Source organism: Dipodomys spectabilis, unplaced genomic scaffold, assembly GCF_019054845.1.
Source record: "Dipodomys spectabilis isolate Male_0828 unplaced genomic scaffold, ASM1905484v1 ptg000241l, whole genome shotgun sequence".
In the NCBI taxonomy this organism is placed as follows: domain Eukaryota; kingdom Metazoa; phylum Chordata; class Mammalia; order Rodentia; family Heteromyidae; genus Dipodomys; species Dipodomys spectabilis.
The window spans coordinates 4,890,441-4,909,211 of record NW_024870918.1 but is presented as its reverse complement, the minus strand read 5'-3'; the positions used below and the strand labels follow the sequence as shown (position 1 = coordinate 4,909,211).

The 18,771-nt window shown below is 44.3% G+C and overlaps 1 protein-coding gene across 1 annotated transcript in view; it reads right to left on the bottom strand.

The window, feature by feature from the left end:
* Positions 1-18,771, bottom strand: part of Fam189a2 (family with sequence similarity 189 member A2) — a 56,897-nt gene that overhangs the window by 10,390 nt on the left and 27,736 nt on the right. The window contains exons 3-6 of the mRNA XM_042699399.1: positions 13,786-13,896; positions 8,765-8,893; positions 6,100-6,207; positions 5,870-6,003 (exon numbers count right to left, since the gene is read on the bottom strand). Of these exons, the coding sequence (XP_042555333.1) occupies positions 5,870-6,003; positions 6,100-6,207; positions 8,765-8,893; positions 13,786-13,896 (482 nt within the window). The remainder of the gene's footprint in view (positions 1-5,869; positions 6,004-6,099; positions 6,208-8,764; positions 8,894-13,785; positions 13,897-18,771) is intronic.

Genomic DNA, 18,771 nt, shown 5'->3' with positions numbered 1-18,771 from the left:
ATGGTACTAGGTTGAATCCAAGACTTCAGTCTTGCTAGGCAGGGCTCGATCACTTGAGTCACATGGCCAGCTCTTTGTCGCTCTAGTTATTTTTGAAATAGGGTCTCCCTTTTTACCCAGGTCTAGACCTTGATCTTTCTATTAATACTTTCTGCATGCTGGGATGGCAGGGATAAGCTACCACACTCAGCTTTTGAAATAGTTCTTGCAAATTGCTTGTTTTGTTTTGGGGTTTTGTCTTTGTTTTCATTGTTTTTGTTGTTATTGTTGTTGTCAAAGCGGGCTTGGAGCCACGATCCTCCTGCCTACAGCCTCCCATATAGCTGGGTGACAAGTGTGTACCACCACACTTAGATATTGGTTGTCATGGGGTCTCGAGAATGTTTTGCCTTGACTGACCTCCAATTAAAATTCTTCCAGCCCCCACCATATCAGGTAACTAGGATTATATAAGTGAACCACCAGTGCCTGGCTGTCATAAATACTAATACTAATAACATGGTGCCAGTGCATATAATCCTAGTTACTCAGGAGGTTGAAATCTGAGGATTGCAGTTGAAACCATGAAGAGTCTTTATCTCCAATCAACCATCAAAAAAGCCAGGAGTGGAGCTGTGGCTCAAGTAGTAGAAGACCAGATTTAAGTGAAAAGGCTAAATAGCACCAGGCCCTGAGTTCAAGGCCCATACTGGCATGTGTGTATGCGTGTTCACGTGCACACACAAACACAAACACACACACACACACACACACACACACACACACACAGAGCAAACAGTAATCCATAGGGATGGAAAGCAGATGAAGGTGGCTGGTATCTGGAGGAAGCAAAGCATTTCTAAGGCATTTCCGGGACGGTCTTGTGTGTGAACTGTACGCTGCAACTTCAAACGCCAATTTAAGCAACTAAGGACTCCAGGAAACTGGATCACCTAGTCCTTTAGCCGGGCAGAGAGGAGGCGCAGGAATGGAGGGGGGAAGGGTGAGAAAATGCAGTCATTACATTTAATCCATACTATGTAAAAAAAAAAAATGGACTGCTAAACGTGTGGGTAGGGATGGGAGGGGGCAGCAGAGGGGAGCGAAGGAAGGGGGGACACCGTCAAGAGGGTTGTATTCACCACCGGACGTATGGAACTGTAACCCCTTTAGACAACTACTTAATAAGAACCACAGCTTTTTAAAGGAGTGATTTTAGAACCCCCTGCCTGAGAGAATTGAGAAGTCAGTGTTTCTTCACGAGCATGACATAGGCCAAGAATACTTTAAAAGGACAACTAAAAACGGTAGCGCACGGCTGCTATGGTATGACAGTGTCCCCAAATTCATGTGTTAGGAACTCAGGCAGAGGTGCACCAGAGCGGGAGGGGGCGGGGGGAGGAGCCTCAGGCAGAGCCCTCACACATGCACCCCTGCTCCCCCGGGAAGCCTGTAGGAGCAGGTCTTTCTCTTCCACTCTTCTGCCTCCTGAGCATGCACCTTGCCTCCTCACCAGCGAACAACACTTTGTCATCTTGGAGCCAGAGACCAAACCTAGCAATGCCTCTAGCCTGCAGCTGACCCAGCCTCCAGACCTCTAAGAAATAAATATCTATTCCTTATAAACAGCTCGGTCTAAAGTATTCTGCAATAGCAGCATGAAAGGACTAATAGTCCAAGCATATATATATATATATATACACATACATATATATACATATACATGTGCATATACATGTATGTACATACATGGTGTACACACCTGTGTAGCATATGTGTATGTGGTATGTACCTGTGCATATACCTGGTTGTGTATGTGCATATATTCATACATGTGTGTACATGTCTACATGTGTGTAGTCATGTGTGCAAATATGCATTTATATATACATATATATTTATATATATAAATATATATACATATATATTTATATAGAGAGACTAGACATACGTGTGTGTGTGTGTGTGTGTGTATATGTGTGTGTATGTGTGTGTGTGTGTGCGCTGATAATGAGGCTTGAACTCAGGGCCTGCACCCTATCTTTTTTTGTTTTTTTGGTTGGTCATGGGGCTTGAACTCAGGGCCTAGGTGCTGTCCCTAAGCTCTTTTGCTCGAGGCTAGAGCTCTACTACTTTGAGCCACCATACCACTTCTGGTTTTTGAGTGGTTAATTAGAGATAAGAGTCTCACAGGGACTTCTCTGCCCAGGCTGGCTTCAAATGTGAACCTCAGATCTCAGCTTCCTTAGATGCTAGGATTACAGGTATAAGCCACTGGCGCCTGCTATGTTAGCTTTTTGTGCTCAGTGCTGAGGCCACTTAGGCCAGAGCTCTATATTCTGGCTTTCTGGTAGTTAGTAAAGATAAGAGTCTCACAGACTTCCTGCCCAGACTGGCTTGGAACTGTGATCCTCTGATCTCAGCCTTCTGAGTAGCCAGGATTATAGGCATGAGCCACTGGCACCCGAAGATCTTTTTTTTGTTGCTTATCTCATAATAATCCACCCAGGGGCCACATGACAACACAGCTGCAGGAGGAAATGGAGTCTCAGATATGGTAAGAAATCAATCCAAGGAGCCTTGAAGAGATTCCAGCAAACCTTCAATGGTTCATACTCATGAGCCTCAAGATGAAGAGGAAACACAAACAGAAATGCAAAATGTGTTCTGCTTTGATGCTATAAATAGGCCTTGAAAACTCATCTGAGGGTAATGCTACAACTCATGTGCCTTTGACCAAAGAATGACCTCCCGCTGTCCACTGGACAGCCAGCCGCTCCTTGTCACTGGGTCCAGAGTGGCAGAATTGCTGCCTTTTTGATTTCTGGCTTGGGCCAATTTATGGGAATGCCTGGAGTTGGGGTGCACTCCTCCTCCTATATTCACAAATCAGTTCACAAAGATAACCCGTCTTTGGACAAAAGCCCTGACTGCAATCAGGCTTCTATTTATGACAGTAACTAGAGAAGGCCTTTCTCAAAAGGCTACCGGAGCACAAAGTGGTTGTATTTATAGAAGTTAAATAAACAGACCTCTTCTGAGAGCGTGCAATGCCTTACAGGAAACAGTCAACTTCTACAGCGTGAAAAGTCCCGTACAAAATATTCAGGCATATTCTTGCCTGTTTTATCATAGAAAGAATTACGAAGGAGGGCTGAACAATCAGGTCGATTAAGTTGATTGATTCAGCAAATGCAACCAAATTTTAAAAATATCATTAACAGCCTATGAATCTAAACAGGAAGACATTCAGCCACTTTAAAGTGGAAAAAAAATGGACTGCACTCTGAGCCTAGTAGAACTGCAGGAGAGTGGTATTTGCCCACTAGTGATTTAATATACAATTGGAGCACATCCACATTTTAGAATGCACAGTCTTCTTTCAAAAAGGGCATTCTGCTTCAGCTTTCTCTTCCCACCTTCTTGGAAACATTCTGCATGGCAAAGATATTGGAAATCTTGTGGGTTTTCTCACCACCCAGTTTTCATGAGGGGCAATCTCAGGGCTCAGGGGGACAGGTCCTCAAAGGGTAGAAATCCCCAAGTTGACAGGCCATGTCCTTCTGGAGCAGGGGAGGAGGCAGAGACTACAGGACCCGTGGCTGGACAGCAGAATCCTGCATCCACATGAGTCACTCTCCCTAATTTATGCCACTGCAGGAAATTGAATCTGTCTGCTGCCTCCTCTTAGTTCAACCCAGTGCTCACCCACAACCTTGGAGAGCCAGCATTCTTCATGAAGAGGGCAATTCTCTTTCCAGCCATGAAATAAAGTCATTTGAATGTCCTCTAACGTACCCTCCACAGTCAAGGAAGATGGTGTTTCAGCTTTAGCACATGTGCACCAGGGAATACAAAGAATATGTATCTTGTTGCTGTAACTCCTCAGCATCTGTAATTCTTGGCTCATTTCCCAACAGGCTAGGAAATCATCCTAGCCTCTAATGTTTGAAATGCCAGTAGACTATTCCCTGACCAATGCGGGGCTGAGCTGTCCCAAAGCCTGCCTGGGGCCATCTGTCCCTCACATGACGCCCCACTCTGCCTTCCTGATCCTATCTGCCTCTGTCTCAGCAGGTGGAGAGGGAAGGCAGGGCAGGAAGACAGTTCCGTTGCAAACTCAAAGCACATTAACCATATCTGGGATTTGCCTCATTCGGTCACATACAGTTGGACATTAGAAAATGTTTTCCCCCAACCCCAAACCTGCCACCAAATTTGTTTGATAATGCCACACATACTATAGATATTCCAAAATACAAACGGCCTCAGAATATAAAGCTAAAGTCTCCAATCTTTCTATGGAATCAGAGATGATAGGGAGGGAAGGATATTTAGATACAGGCTTGTTATATTTTGCCATGAGTTTTTTTTTTTTCTTTTAATCTTTTTTTCTGGTCTTTTTGCCTTCTTTCTTTCTTTCTTTCTTTTTCTTTCTTTCTTATTTTGTAGAACTGAGGACTGAATTCAAGACCTTGTACTTGCCAGGCAACTGTTCTACTGAGCTAAATCCCCAACCTATTATCTTTTTAAAAAGATAATAGTGGCTCACACCTGTCATCCTAGCTACTCAGGAGGCTGAGATCTGAGGGTCGCAGTTCAAAGCCAGTACAGGCAGGAAAGTCTGTGAGACTCCTAACTCCAATTAACCACCAGAAAACCAGAAGTGGTGCTGTGGTTCAAGTGGTAGAACACTAGCCTTGTGCTAAAGAGCTCCGGGACAGCACTCAGGCCCAGAGTTCAAGCCCCATAACCAACAACAACCACCAAAAAATTAAATTATTATAAAGTTGATATGCAGAGAGGTTACTGTTTCATAAGTCAAGCAGTTAGTACATTCCTTTTTGGACAATGTCACTCCTTCCTTCGTTTTCTCCCATTTTTTCTCTCTTGTCCCCACCCACATGTGGTAGAGTTCATTTTTAACATAGTTTCCTGAAGTCTATTTCAATAAATATTATTTTATATGATGAGAGGTACAAAGGCATTGCACCTTTGTGTTCCTCTCCTAGGAGTATCCTTCTTTGGGTTCACTGTGTGAGAATGTTCATCTTTTAATGCCCATGGTCTTCAGGTTACTTTCCCAGGGAGCCATCCTGACTGGCAGCCCCACCCCAAACCCCTCTTTGGAGAACTATTACATCCACCTAACACTCATTTTAATAAGCTCCACTGAGCCCCTGGGTTGGAGGGGAGAAAGTATTTCCACTTCATTTTGAATTTTAGTAACCCAGCAGCAGTGAGCAAGCAGCCTGGGAGACAGCCTATGGGTGTTAAATGAGTCAGTCAGGTCATTCTTGAAAGAGACTCAATTCTAGAGGCCCTAACAAACACACGTGTGGCCTTTCCTTCTACACAGAGCAAGGCCTAAGATCTTAGAAACAGTCACGTGTTGAGCAAGAATTTGAAAAGAGCAATCAATGTGATGACTAGTTCTTCTAAACCAGGGAGCTGTAATGAATAATTAATATTTCTTAACGGCTGGGAAGAATTTCATGATTGCTGGTGTTAGAATGACACATCCATTTGACCTAACCGGGGACTGTTTCCAGGGCAACGGCAACTCTCAATCATGGCAAATTACAGCCAGCCCTTATCTCCTGGGGTATCTGCTTTCCCTGGAAAAGCTCATTGAGATTGAAAAGGAATATCTTTAGGTCAGCATTTGACTTCTCTGGGGATTCCTCTGGCTTAGCAGACAAGAAAGAGAGACGTGGAGAGAGAGGGAGAGACAAGGACAGAAAGAAATGGAACAAATTGAAACCCTGATGTGTGTGTTTGGGAGGGGGGGAACCAATCTGTTTAGATTTCAGAAACAAGTGAGCGCTCAGAATGTGAAGACCCTCCCCAGCTCAGTGTCTGACCGAGAAAGCAAGCGATGAAACGCTACCTGCGGCTCATCCGGGGCGTACACGAGTAAAATGTGGCAAAGTAAGAAGGAGGAGGCACAGGTGGTATGAAGTCATCAGGGTCAGGAATCCGGCCATGATCTTCCACTTCTTCGGCAGAAATCTGGGACTCGTCCTGCTTAGACATCACAGCCAGTTAGCCAATGGCCTTCCCCACGAAGCACGAAAGGAAAGGGCCCTGGATGACCCACCAGAGCCAACGCAGACTTACGATGCAGGACCTTCTTGTGGCGAATATCTGCAGGTAGCGGAGGGCGGCGGCCACCAGACACACGGTGGTGGTGAGCGCATTCAAGGCACACAAGGCAAAGAGGACTTTCTGAAACACACAAGCCAGGACGGATGCTGATGGTTATACTTCGGTGCAAAAGACCACGAGGCAATGTTAAACGGGTTTGAAATCATGTCAACACCCTTCCCATGAGAGGAGCCTTGCAACAAGACACGAGCCAGAGGATCTAGACCGAGGCTGGTGCATGGAAACCACTGGAATCCACGCTGGCTGTTACGGTGCTCTTTGTGCAACAACAGGAACTTCTTGATTTTTTAAAAAAATTTATTCTCTTTAAGTAGTTGTACAAAGGAGATGCCACTGAACAAAACAGTCCCTGCATACAATGCATCTTGATCAGTGACAACCTCTTCCACATTTTCAGTTCTGAGTCATTCTTTAATAAGGGACTTGGGCGTCACAGATTTTGTGGCATCTTTAAGCTAAGTCCCCAGGGAAAGTGAGGGAAATAATGGCATTTCTTCCTCCCCCCCCCCAGCATCAGAATACTATCTAGAAACCATCTTTGCAGAACAGTGAGGGTCTCCTCTGAAGTCTGTAATCCCCAGGGGCAAGAGTTCCCAGTCTCCCTGCAGAATAGCACACGGTGTAATTTATGATTCTATTTCTGGAGCAACGCTCAGTGTCTCCCCAGGGACCCAATGAGGACGCAGCAGGGGGCCAGGGCAGCTGGATATAATCAGGACATCTCTCCTCAAACACGAATCCCAAAATAGCAGCCCCGGCGATTCCAAAAGCGGCCCCAGCTCTAGGGCAAGCTCCTTAGCAGGGTTTTCCCCAAACTACATCCTGGCTCAGCAAGTTTGCCGAAGCCAAAGAAAGCAGGCCATTTCTCTGCAGGACCTCACCCAGAGCTGGCAGGTTTCAACAGTTCTGTCTCTTTGGATTCCTCCTCTCCTATAGCAAATGAATACATAAACCCCAAAACAAAGATCTAAAGAAAGCTACTAGATACCGGGCCTATGGACATGGCTTAAGTGATTAATGCCTAGCAAAGTGCCAGGTCCTAAGTTCAAATACCAATAAAAAAGAAAAAAAATTAGCTACTATGTCAGGGTTTGCTAACTGATTTTGTCACTCACTTTATATCATATATATACATACATACATACACACACATATATGTCATATATATATATATACATATACATCACTCACTTTATATCCCTTTGATCCAGGTACAATTTTTACCTAATTCCCAAGTCAGTAGGGTTTATTTTTACATTTCCTTTCAACTGGGATCATTTCTTTGTTTTTCAATTTGTCTTGCTTATTATAGTTGCTATTAAACCAAACATAAAAGGCTAGAACTGCTTCTGTACTTTCTGCCCCCTCTCTCTCCTTAGTCTGTCACAACTGCAGCACTCAAATGGCCATACAACTCACTCACACTACAAATGATCATCAGAACAAAGGTATGTAGGCATGCCATTGAATGGCTCTGTTAAAAGCTACAGCAAGGGCTGGGAATGTGGCTTAGTGACAGAGTGCTTGCCTAGCTTGCATGAAGCCCTTGCTTCGATTCCTCAGTATCACATAAACAGAAAGTGCTTCAAGGGACACTGTGGTTCAAGGCTACCCTTGAGCACAGAGAGTCTCAGAGACAGTGTCCAGGCCCTGAATTCAAGCCCCAGGAGAAAGAAAGAAAGAAAGAAAGAAAGAAAGAAAGAAAGAAAGAAAGAAAGAAAGAAAGAAAGAAAGAAAGAAAGAAAGAAAGAAAGAAAGAAAGAAAGGAAGGAAGGAAGGAAGGAAGGAAGGAAGGAAGGAAGGAAGGAAGGAAGAAAGAAAGAAAGAAAGAAAGAAAGAAAGAAAGAAAGAGAAAGGAAGGAAGGAAGGAAGGAAGGAAGGAAGGAAGGAAGGAAGGAAGGAAGGAAGGAAGGAAGGAGAGAAAAAGAAAGGAGAGAGAAAGGGAAAAAGGGAGGAAGGAAGGAAGAAAGAGGGAGGGAGTGAGGGAAGGAAGGAAGGAAGGAAGGAAGGAAGGAAGGAAGGAAGGAAGGAAGGAAGGAAGGAAGGAAAGAGCTATAGCAAGCCAGCTAGTGGCTCATACCAGTAATCATAGTTACTCAGGAGGCTGAAATCTGACAATCACAGTTCAAAGTCAGCCCAGGCCAGAGAGACTTGTATCTCCAATAAACTGTGAAAAAGCTAGAAGTAAAGCTGTGGCTCAAGTGGCAGAGTGCTAGTCTTGAGCCAGAAAAGCTTAGGGACAGTGCTCAAGCCTGAGTTCAAGCCCCAGGATGGGCACGTGCACACACACACACGCACACACACACACACACACACATAGCTGTAACAAGTATAATGTGCATTCATATATACATGTTATATATGTATAGGCTCATTTCCATTTTTTACTAGCTTATAAGACTTGAACACAAAGAACATAATTTATAACACACCCAATAATGTGTGGTTCTTTCCCACTCTGTCTCTGGGTCCCTAATGAGGCGTCACTCACATCTGCTCTCAGAAGCTTAATTACTTGAATGCAGTAACAGACTAGGAGTATTTATTTCCAATAGCTGCCTTTTGAGGGAGGTCAGTGGTCAATTTCCTGCTAAGAGTTGGAAGCCATTTGACATACCTTAAGCAGAAGGTGAACAGCACTACAAGGTTGAACGGGAAAGAGTTTCAAGGAGTTCTCTTTGTCTGTGCATTTGGCTGGTTGAAATTCTTCACAACAGAAGCAAATCTTGCCTTCACCTAGGTCCACCTTAAGTGGAGAGATGCACGGTGAAGAGTTAATTTTTAGGGAGGGAAACATCATTCTTGATGCATCACAGAGCAGCAATGGTACAGAATGAGATATGGCAGGGTTCCATATCCGCAACACCTGTATCTGTCAGAACAGGTTAAGGATGCCACAGTAACAAGCAAAATGAAAATTCTAGTGGCTTAACCAACTCGAGTTATTTCCTATGCGTGATACAACTCCTCAGCGGGTCATCAGAGAGCGCTGCTTGCCGTACGCCCCTGGGGACCCAGTTTTAGGACACCTTCTCCATCTCGACGCGTGTCACGATCACATGCCAGAGCGGTGAACAGCAAGGCATGCTGGCACGTAAAGCAGATAAAACAGATCGTGTCCAATTACCTGTGAATTGGGATAAGCAACAGAACACGTGTAAAGATACATTTGCTTCAAACCTCGCATAAGGCATGTTGGTCGTTTAAGAAAAACAGTCATTCGCAGTTTCTCTGCAATGCACATTTAATTGGGTATCCTATTATTTTACTTGTTAAGTCTGGCATCCTCGGCCTAAATTCTCCTCTTGCAAATGACTCATCTCTTTAGCTCATGATTTTTTTGGGGGCTGGGGGGTGGCGACAGGGGGTCGGCTGTGGGGCTTGAACTCTCATGACTTCTGTGCCAAAGACAATCACATGGCTCCAGCATGTGGGACCTTATCATCTCGAGAGAAAGTAGGCTTCATGCCCCTCCATCCATCTGGCCTCTAGCTCCTGCCCCTCATGGGCAACCTCAACTCTCACGTTGTGAAGATGAGTTTTGCCTCTTCTAGAGCTCTATAGATTCCATAGCATCTTTTTACTCTTCATCTTGAAGTCACACTCAAAGGGCTGCACATAGAAATTCTGCCTCGGGGACATCAAATCACAACTAGATCTGCCTTCAAGGCTCCTCAATGTCTATCAGTTCACCCTCACATCTCTCGATCCTGATTTGTTCCGTAACCCCTGCAATAGGCTGTTGGTCATGGAATCTTTCCACCCATGGTTTTGTGTATTTGAAGATTCAGCCTGCTGCTAATCTTGACACCAGCCAGTCCTGGGACTATTCCAACCGGCTCTATCTAGACAGATTTAGGCAGAGGGAACCTATCCCTGGGCTCAGCATCATGGCTTCCCTTTGGTCCTCTTCCACAGTCCTATAACAGCTGTGCTTACATTGGCCTAAACTCAGCAGGACCCTAGGAAAGGCTTCCTGCTTTAATACCTCCAGCTGAGCCGCTCCTGTGTTCCTTCTATTTGGCACCTGACATACCAGCCTCTCCTTTTTGTTTTGTTTTGGCTGGTTATGGGGCTTGAACTCAGGGCCTAGGTATGCTGTCCCTGAGCTCTCTTTTGCTCAAGGCTAGCGCTCTACCACTTTGCTCCACAGCACCACTTCAGGTTTTCTGGTGGTTAATTGGAGATAAGAGTCTCACAGACTTTCCTGCCTGGGCTGGCCTCGAATCACAATCCTCAGATCTCAGCCTCCTGAACACCTAGGATTACAGGTGTGACACCAGGCTAAGCTCACTTTTCAACAAAGCCCCCTAGTGTTTGTTTTTGTGATCCGTGGGGAACACCGCTAGAGCTCACCAGAGGCCTCTACTTCCCTCAGGTAATACTAGGTGTCACCTTCCCACACAAGCCATTCTTGCCACCATACGCTTAGTGCAAAGAGATCAAAGAGATCACCAGCTGCTGTGGACTGTACACAAGCCCAGCACGATTCAAGACCCCAGAAACGTCTGCTATGTGGAATCTTTTTTTTTTTTTTTTGGTTCCGGTCATGGGTCTGAACTCTGGGCCTGGGCGCTGTCCCTCAGCTCTTCAGCTCAAGGCTAGCGCTCTACCACTAGAGCCACTTCCAGCTTTTTTCTTTTTGCTTATGTGGTGCTGAGGAATTGAACCCAGGGCCTCATGCATGCAAAGCAAGCGCTCTACCACTGAGCCACCTTCCCAGCCCCTGCTATGTGGAATCTTCAAGCTGAGCCAGCACTGCCAGCAACGAGTCCCAGGTGAATGAAAGCTAATCCCTTTAGACGAGATTATTTGACAGTTTAATCATTATACAAAGGATCTGGAATGCCAAATACTGGGCCCACTCGATACAAGGAAGCCCCGAGGCTCTTTGCAAAAGGACGATAGGCAAAAGTGTGCTTGTGTTCCTGTCCCTCTGAGCCCGCACCTGCTCCTGGCCAGTCCAAACCCCTTCACCTCCACTTGAAATCCCCTCTCCGCACAACATTCCCAAGCATTAGTATCTTCAGTCCCTTGAAGTGATTCTCGAACTCCAACCCCAAAAGATAACCATCCACCTCTCCACATCCATATTATTACCTGATGCCGTCACATCCTCATCTTCCTCCCGCCATGCCCTACCACTATGGGTTTCGACCCTAGCTGCACTTTAGAATGTTCCAGAGGGCTTTGCGAAAACACACTAAAGTTGCCAGTGCCATCTTTAGCCATTGGGGAAACTTCAAACTAAGTACAACGACTATGAGCTGTCACTTTAGCTCATGAGACTGGCTATACACTCTCCCTCTCTCCCCTCTGCTGGTGAAGGGAGCTGATAGAAATATGAGCTGAAACCCTTTAATAAAGGAACTAGCTGGCCATTTTAAATTGCTGGGAGTGTGAGCTAATGCAGGGCAAAGGTGGGATGGGGGATGGGAGCCAGTCACACAGCCCTGAAGGGCTTTTAAAAACCACATGGGTGCTGGTGGCTCACACCTGTAATCCTAGCTACTCAGGACACGGAGACATGAGGATTGCAGTTTGAACCCATTTGGGGGCAGGAAATTCCATGAGACTCTTATCTCCAATAACTTACCAAAAATGCCAGAAGTGGAGCTGTGGCTCAAGTAGTAAAGTGCTAACCTCGAGCAAAAGAAGCTCAGGGACAATACCTAGGCCCTGAGTTCAAGCCCCCGTCCCAGAAAAAGAAAACAGAAACAATAACCCACAGAACTGCTCTGCGATCTCACAGCTTACGAGTTAAGAAGCAATAGAATGACATTGTTTTTTAATGTGAAGAATTGTGAGAAAGAATAAAAGGTTATAGTGAGTCCTTCACATTTTTCTGCTTGGAAAAGTCATGGGTGGTATTGGAAGGGCTTGACCTTTGCTAGAAAACAAAGCAGTCTTATTGGCTCTCCTTCTGCTGGCTTTAATAGGGTGAGATTACTGTGGATGAAATTCTAGATAGAGGAGAATGAAAACAACTTCTGGACTCCGTTCCTTTTGCTTCGTCCTAAGGCAGATGTTTGTTACTAAGAAGTTCTTTTGTAAAAGTTCAGCTCTCACTAACGACTCCACTTCTAAGTATTAGAACACAAAGAACTGACAGCAGGATCAAGAAGAGACATTTGTCCACTCAAGCTTGAAGCAGCTTTGTACACAATAGACAGAATGTGGGAACAGCCCCAAGGCCCATCCTCAGATGAATGGATAAACAAAATACGTCATACTGACAAACAATGGAGTATTATCCAGCCTTTAGAATGAAGGAGATTCTGACACAGCTACAACACGCACACACCTGGAGGACATTATACTAAGTGAAATAAGTCACTCACAGGAAGGTAAACACTGTCCGATTCCACTTATGGGAGGTACATAAAAGTATCTGAATTCGAGCCAGTTGCCAGTGGCTCGGGCCTGTAATCCTAGCTACTCAGGAGGCTGAGATCTGATGATCATGGTTCAAAGCCAGCCTGGGCAGGAAAGTCCATGAGACTCTTATCTCCAATAAACCACCAGAAAACCGGAAGTGGCGCTGTGGCTCAAGTGGTAGAGTGCTTGCCTTGAGCTGAAGATCTGAGGGACAGCGCCCAGGCCCAGAGTTCAAGCCCCACAACCGACAAAAAAAAAAAAAGTATCTGAATTCATATCAATGGAAAGTGGAATGATAGTTGCTGGGGATTGCTGGGCACAGGGAGATGAGGAACTGTTGCTAAATGTTGTTCCTGTTTTATGAAATGAAGAGTTCTGAAGACTGTTTCCACAACCATCTGAATGAACATATCTGCTCTGAAGTGTACACGCAAAAGGGTGAGGATGGTCAATTTACATGCATTTTGCCACAATTTAATTTTGATTTTTGATAGTACTGGGCCTCATTTTTTTTTTATCTTAGAGAAGCTACAGGTCTACAACATCATATCCACAGTTCTGACAACCAAAAGTCTTGATTATAGTGTTGTATCCCAGACTCCACTGACACACTGTGTAATGAATGGAATAAACACCATACTTATCTTCCAAGGTCAGAAAATCTCCAGACGCTGACATACAACTGGCTTCCTTAGGTTTCGTTATGTATTTAGTCAGTCTTGGGACTTGAACTCAGGGCCTAGGTGCTATCTCTGAGCTCTTTCATTTAAGGCTAGTCCTCTACCACGTTGAGCCATAGCTCCACTTCCAGGTTTCTGGTGGTTAACTGAAAATACAAGTTTCATGGACTTTTCCTGTCCAGGCTAGCTTTGAACAGCGATCCTCAGATCTCAGCCTCCTGAGTGGCTAGGATTATAGGCATGAGCCACCAGTGCCTGGCTTTTCCTTAGGTAAAAGAGGTTGGCCTGAATTCTGGAACATTCTTTTCTTTTGTCTTCAGGTAGACAGATTGGCCGTGGAGACGCGACCCATCTACTCATTCAGTCACTGACCCGTGTGGCTTTGAGTTCTGGGGGAGCCATACTACCTCACAATCAAGTGAAAAAGCCTCAGAAAACAGCTCTCAGCTTTGTTTTCCTACCTCCTTTTATCCACTTCAAGACACTGCGGGACGGTTGGAGGTGCCACAAAGGGACATCACAAGGAACGCAGCCAAGCCTGGCTCCAACCCCAGGCCTAATGATGTTTAGGGCTGCTTACCAGATCACACCTGGGTACACTGGACACAAACTGTGCCCCTTGACATCCCAGGATGAATCCCGCGAGATTTAGCAGGACACAGACCACAGAGAGTAACACGAAGAGGTTTACCTGAAATGACAGGAGGAAGGGTAATTAGAAAAGGCAACACGGGTGGTCCCAGGTGAACAGAAGAAACCTGATGTCTTCTCTAGGAGAAGACTCTGGGGAATGCATCCGAGCAGGTGCAGTAGTGACAATTCTCAGGCTGGGATCCTCGGTGCCCATGGACTTTAAGCCACACACAACGTGTGTCACCTCTCACAACGATGGCTACGCCAAAGCATTGTGGAAAAGGAGGCTGCAGGTCTAGAAAAGAACAGAGCATTGACCTTCCTTCCTCACACTGGGCTTCCACCACACACTGGCAGATGGCATCTGAAAAGACTTCACACAGGTCTGGAACCTTCACACCCAACCACACACACAGTCGGTGCTACAATGGGAAGTCTTGAACTATGGTGATTTTCTTTTAATCCACTAAAATATGCCTGGGAAAAAAAAATGTTGGGATGGCCCTGTGTATCTACCAAAACAACACTTAATCTTGAAAAAAAAAACTTTTAAAGTGTTAGAATCACTAACCATTCATACCATTCCATATAACATGGCGTCCAGTTCTCCCTCCATTGGACCCCTGAATCTTTTCACTAAAATCTCAAATCAGCTCAGCAAAACACATGATTTATCACATCAGTAGGCTTGCCACAGACTAGGAGAAAATATTTTCTTGAATATATTGAACCAAGAAACTATATTCAAATAATTCCTTACCTTATGATGAATTAATAATAATAATAATAAACTAAAGACATACCCAGTAGCCATATGAAAAGGTACTCAACACAATTCATCATCATGAATACAAAGTAAAGCCATAGTGAGCTATTATTTCATACCAACTAGAACGGTTAAAATTTAAAAGCTGATAGTACCAAATGTTGATGAGAAGGAGGTACACTTAGACTTTTAGACACTTTCATGTGGGTAGAAAATAGTATGATTGAGCCGGGCATACTGGTGGCTCATGCCTGTAATCCTAGGTTCTCAGGAGGCTGAGGTCTGAGGACCATGGTTTCAAGCCAGCCCAGGCAGGAAAGTCTGTGAGACTCTAAATCTCCAATTAACCACCATAAAACTGAAAGTGGCACATGGCTCGAAGTGGTAGAGTACTAGCCTTGAATGGGAAAAAAAAACTCAGGGACAGCACCCAGGCCCTGAGTTCAAGCCCCACAACTGACAAAAAAGAAAATGGTATGATCAATCTTAAGAAACCATCAGTTGCTTTAAAAATTAAATATAAACCTTATCTGCAGGAATATTCCACATAATTTATGGAGCTACTTAATTTTCACTTCCCTACTCCTTCAATGAGAGCCGCACACAGTGAAGTGACTTCCTTCCAAAAGACCTTGCAGAAGGGACAGAAGTAACTTTCCAGGGGATAAACCTGACAAACAGAACATCCACCAGATGACAGAGGTCGAGTCAGCGCTCAGCCGTGTCAATAGCACATGCCTGTGCTGACAGGGCTTGGGAATCGCACTTTACCTCTGTGGTCTCCCTGCTCTGAACCCACAGTAACAGTCTAATGCTCCATGGGGAAAGTTTAATGAAATGCCAGGTGCAACGCATCATCCCAAACACCCAACGAACGCTCCTCAAATCTGTTAAGTCATCAAAAAACAAGAGAAGTCTGAGAAACCACCACTACAGTTCAGAGAAGCATAAGTAGACCTGTCAGCTAAATGTAATGAGGCATCCTGGATGGATCGGTCGGTGGACAGAAAAGAGACAATAAGTAAGAAGTAGCTAGCAATAAGGAGTCCAATATGTGATGCACTACCATTCACTTGTAAGGTCTGAATGACAGGAGAAACTCAGTGCGGATGGAGTATATGGGATTTCCATGCAGATGGAGTATATGGGAATTTCATGCTCTAGTCTTGCGGTTTTGTTACATATATGTGTGTATGCTATTCTAAAATGAAAACATGTATTTTAAATGTAATAAAGTGATTATATAATGTAGCATATGTAAACAATGGAATATGTCCATCTATTAAAAAGGAGCAAACTATGAATGCAAAAACAACAGTACAAAATTCAGGAACACTACATTGAGCAAAAGAAAGCAGATGCTGTGTGTTTTCCCTTGCTTCAAGTTCGTGGATAGATGCGATCATCTATGGAGACAGAAATCAAAATAGTGATTGCTTGGGTGGGGACGTGGAGGGAAGATGTTAACTGGGAAAGGAAAGCAGGGAATTTTCAAAAGGGAAAATATTCTACATCCTATCTTGCATGATGGTTCCATGCACGATTCCGGTTTTCAAAACTGTGCTAACAGAAAGCTGGGTATGATGTAGCACCCCTGGAACCCCAGCATTCAGAAGGCTGAGAGGCAGGAAGATCCCAAGTTGAAGGCCAACCTGGGCTACAAAGAGAGGCCCTGTCTCAAAACCTCCAAACAACGAGAAAAAGAAAAAAAAAAATCTAAACTACAATCTGGGATTTCCCTACATTCAAGTTATACTTACTGACCATAATTGTAACAAAAAGAGAGGAGGAACCTTGAATCTAACTGCCAAAGCAGAAATATGAGATCAAATAGAAAACTGAGGCTACTTCTAAAATGCCTGAGCAACAAACAAAATGAAAGAGTATCTTGGGCATTCCCCCCACCCCACCCCAGAAGGGCTGTCCACAAGTCAGTCAGTCTGTCCTACGTTAGATCTGTGCAAACTCCACAGGGATGATGTGGACCGGAACACACAGACTTCAAAATTACCGTGCATTTTTCCCCAGAATATGCTTGCATGTGACCTTATAATTATTAAAACTCTGGCCTAGCTGGGTGCCGGTGGCTCTCGCCTGTAATCCTAGCTACTCAGGAGGCTGAGATCTGAGGATCATGGTTCAAAGCCAGCACACGCAGGAAAGTCTGTGAGACTCTTCTCTCCAATAAATCACCAGAAAACTGGAAGTGGCGCTGTGGCTCAAGTGGTAGAGCGTTTGCCTTGAGCTGAAGAGCTGAGGGACAGCGCCCAGGCCTAGAGTTCAAGCCCCATGACCGATCAAAAACCAAACAAACAAAAAACCTCTGGCCAAATGCTCAGGCAAATATATGACCTTATTGTTATTATTAAAACTCTGAAAGAGGTAGAAGAATGAACCAGGGAAATGAGTAGAATGTAGGCAAGAATGTATTGTATATTACGCCACAGAATTGAGGAAAACAAGGAAAGGGGTAGATGGAAAGGGGATGTGGAGGGATGTACATGAATTGCTCTGTTAAATGGCAAAAAAAAAATATACGTAACCTAAAAATTAAGAAAAGCGAGGGAAGTGGGGTGGGAGGGTGGATGTGAATATTGAAAGATCAAGAGGTACTATAGTCGAAACTGCTTTGTTGAACTCCTTTGAGCAACTACCTAAAGAAAATAAAAATATAGTTTAAAAAAATAAATGAAACTCTGGTTAAACCTCAGCCAAACTGAGGCATCTATCAAGCACACAGCCTTTGAGATCGCCCAGTTCAGAGCCTGGATCGAGCCCCAGTGTACCAAGTATTGGAGTTACAAAGGGCATACATAGGGTTGTAGGACTTGCTTTACTTATCTGTCAAGTGGGTATATTTTCCTAACATACCTCCTGTGATAACAGCACCCCATATTCTCAACTTCAAAGGTCTACATATATACATTTTATTATTAAGAGTAACAGACATAGCCGGGCGCCCATGGCTCACGCCTGTCATCCTATCTACTCAGGAGGCTGAGATCTGAGGATCACGGTTCAAAGCCAGCCCAGGCAAGGAAAGTCTGTGAGACTTTTATCTCCAATAAACCACTAGAAAACCGGAAGTGGCACTGTGGCTCAAGCAGTAGAGCACTCGCCTTGAGCTGAAGAGCTGAGGGACAGCACCCAGGCCCAGAGTTCAAGCCCCACGACTGACCAAAAAAAAAAAAAGAGTAACAGACATATCTACTTACAGGTGAAGCTTGTATTATTACAAAGGGTGTTTCACAAAATGATTTTTCAGCAAGACTGGTACCCATGTTTCAGTCTTTTGCATATGAGACGCTTGAATTGAAGTCATTTGGAAAGGAGAGTCAAATCCTAAGAATACTCTATAGATGTATTGATTGTGAAACTTCTCCAAAGACATTACATCACTCCCTCCTTCTGCCAAATGAAAGAAGCCAGTCACAAAGAATCACCTTTATTTGAATGACCAGAATAGGTAAGTCTAGGGCCAAGGTTATTGGAGGGAGATGGAGAGTGACATCTAGTGATTAGAAAGTTCCCTTGTGGGGGGGGGGGGGGGTGATGTACAATTGATGCTAGTGGCATTTGCACACATCTATGAATTCACTCATACCCACTGAACTGTACGCAAGTACATTAATATATATATATATATTTAGATCTATGACATCTTAACAAAGCTATATTTTAAAAAGCAGCAAGATGACGTATGAGATTAAACATTTTCTCTTGCCCACAAAGATAAAAAAAAGGTCATTCAGAATCTATAGGAAAATTTCAATACAGTATAAATAATAAAGACTAGAATACACTTGATTTGCTGATCAACACAGTCCTCCTTTGAGTGACATGAGATTCCATTTTCTCCTCACCCTCATTCCTGCCGCCTGGTGTCCCAGTAGGAAGCTGTGGCTCCACCCTACACAAGAGGAACTTGGGTTCTTTTGTTCTTTGTTCTTTTCCCTACCATTTTGTTCAAGGCTGCTTTGTAGCCTCAGATGTTTCTGCTTTTCCTAGACACTACTTTAGGCCAGGCCCTTGATGTATCTGTTTATTTTAAGCTATAGAAGGGGACAAGTCCAATCATAACGAAATCAGTAAAGAAAACGTCCAGATGGGTATCTTTGTGAAAACTTGGGACTTAATTGAATTCAGCTTCTCTCCCTGCCACCAGCA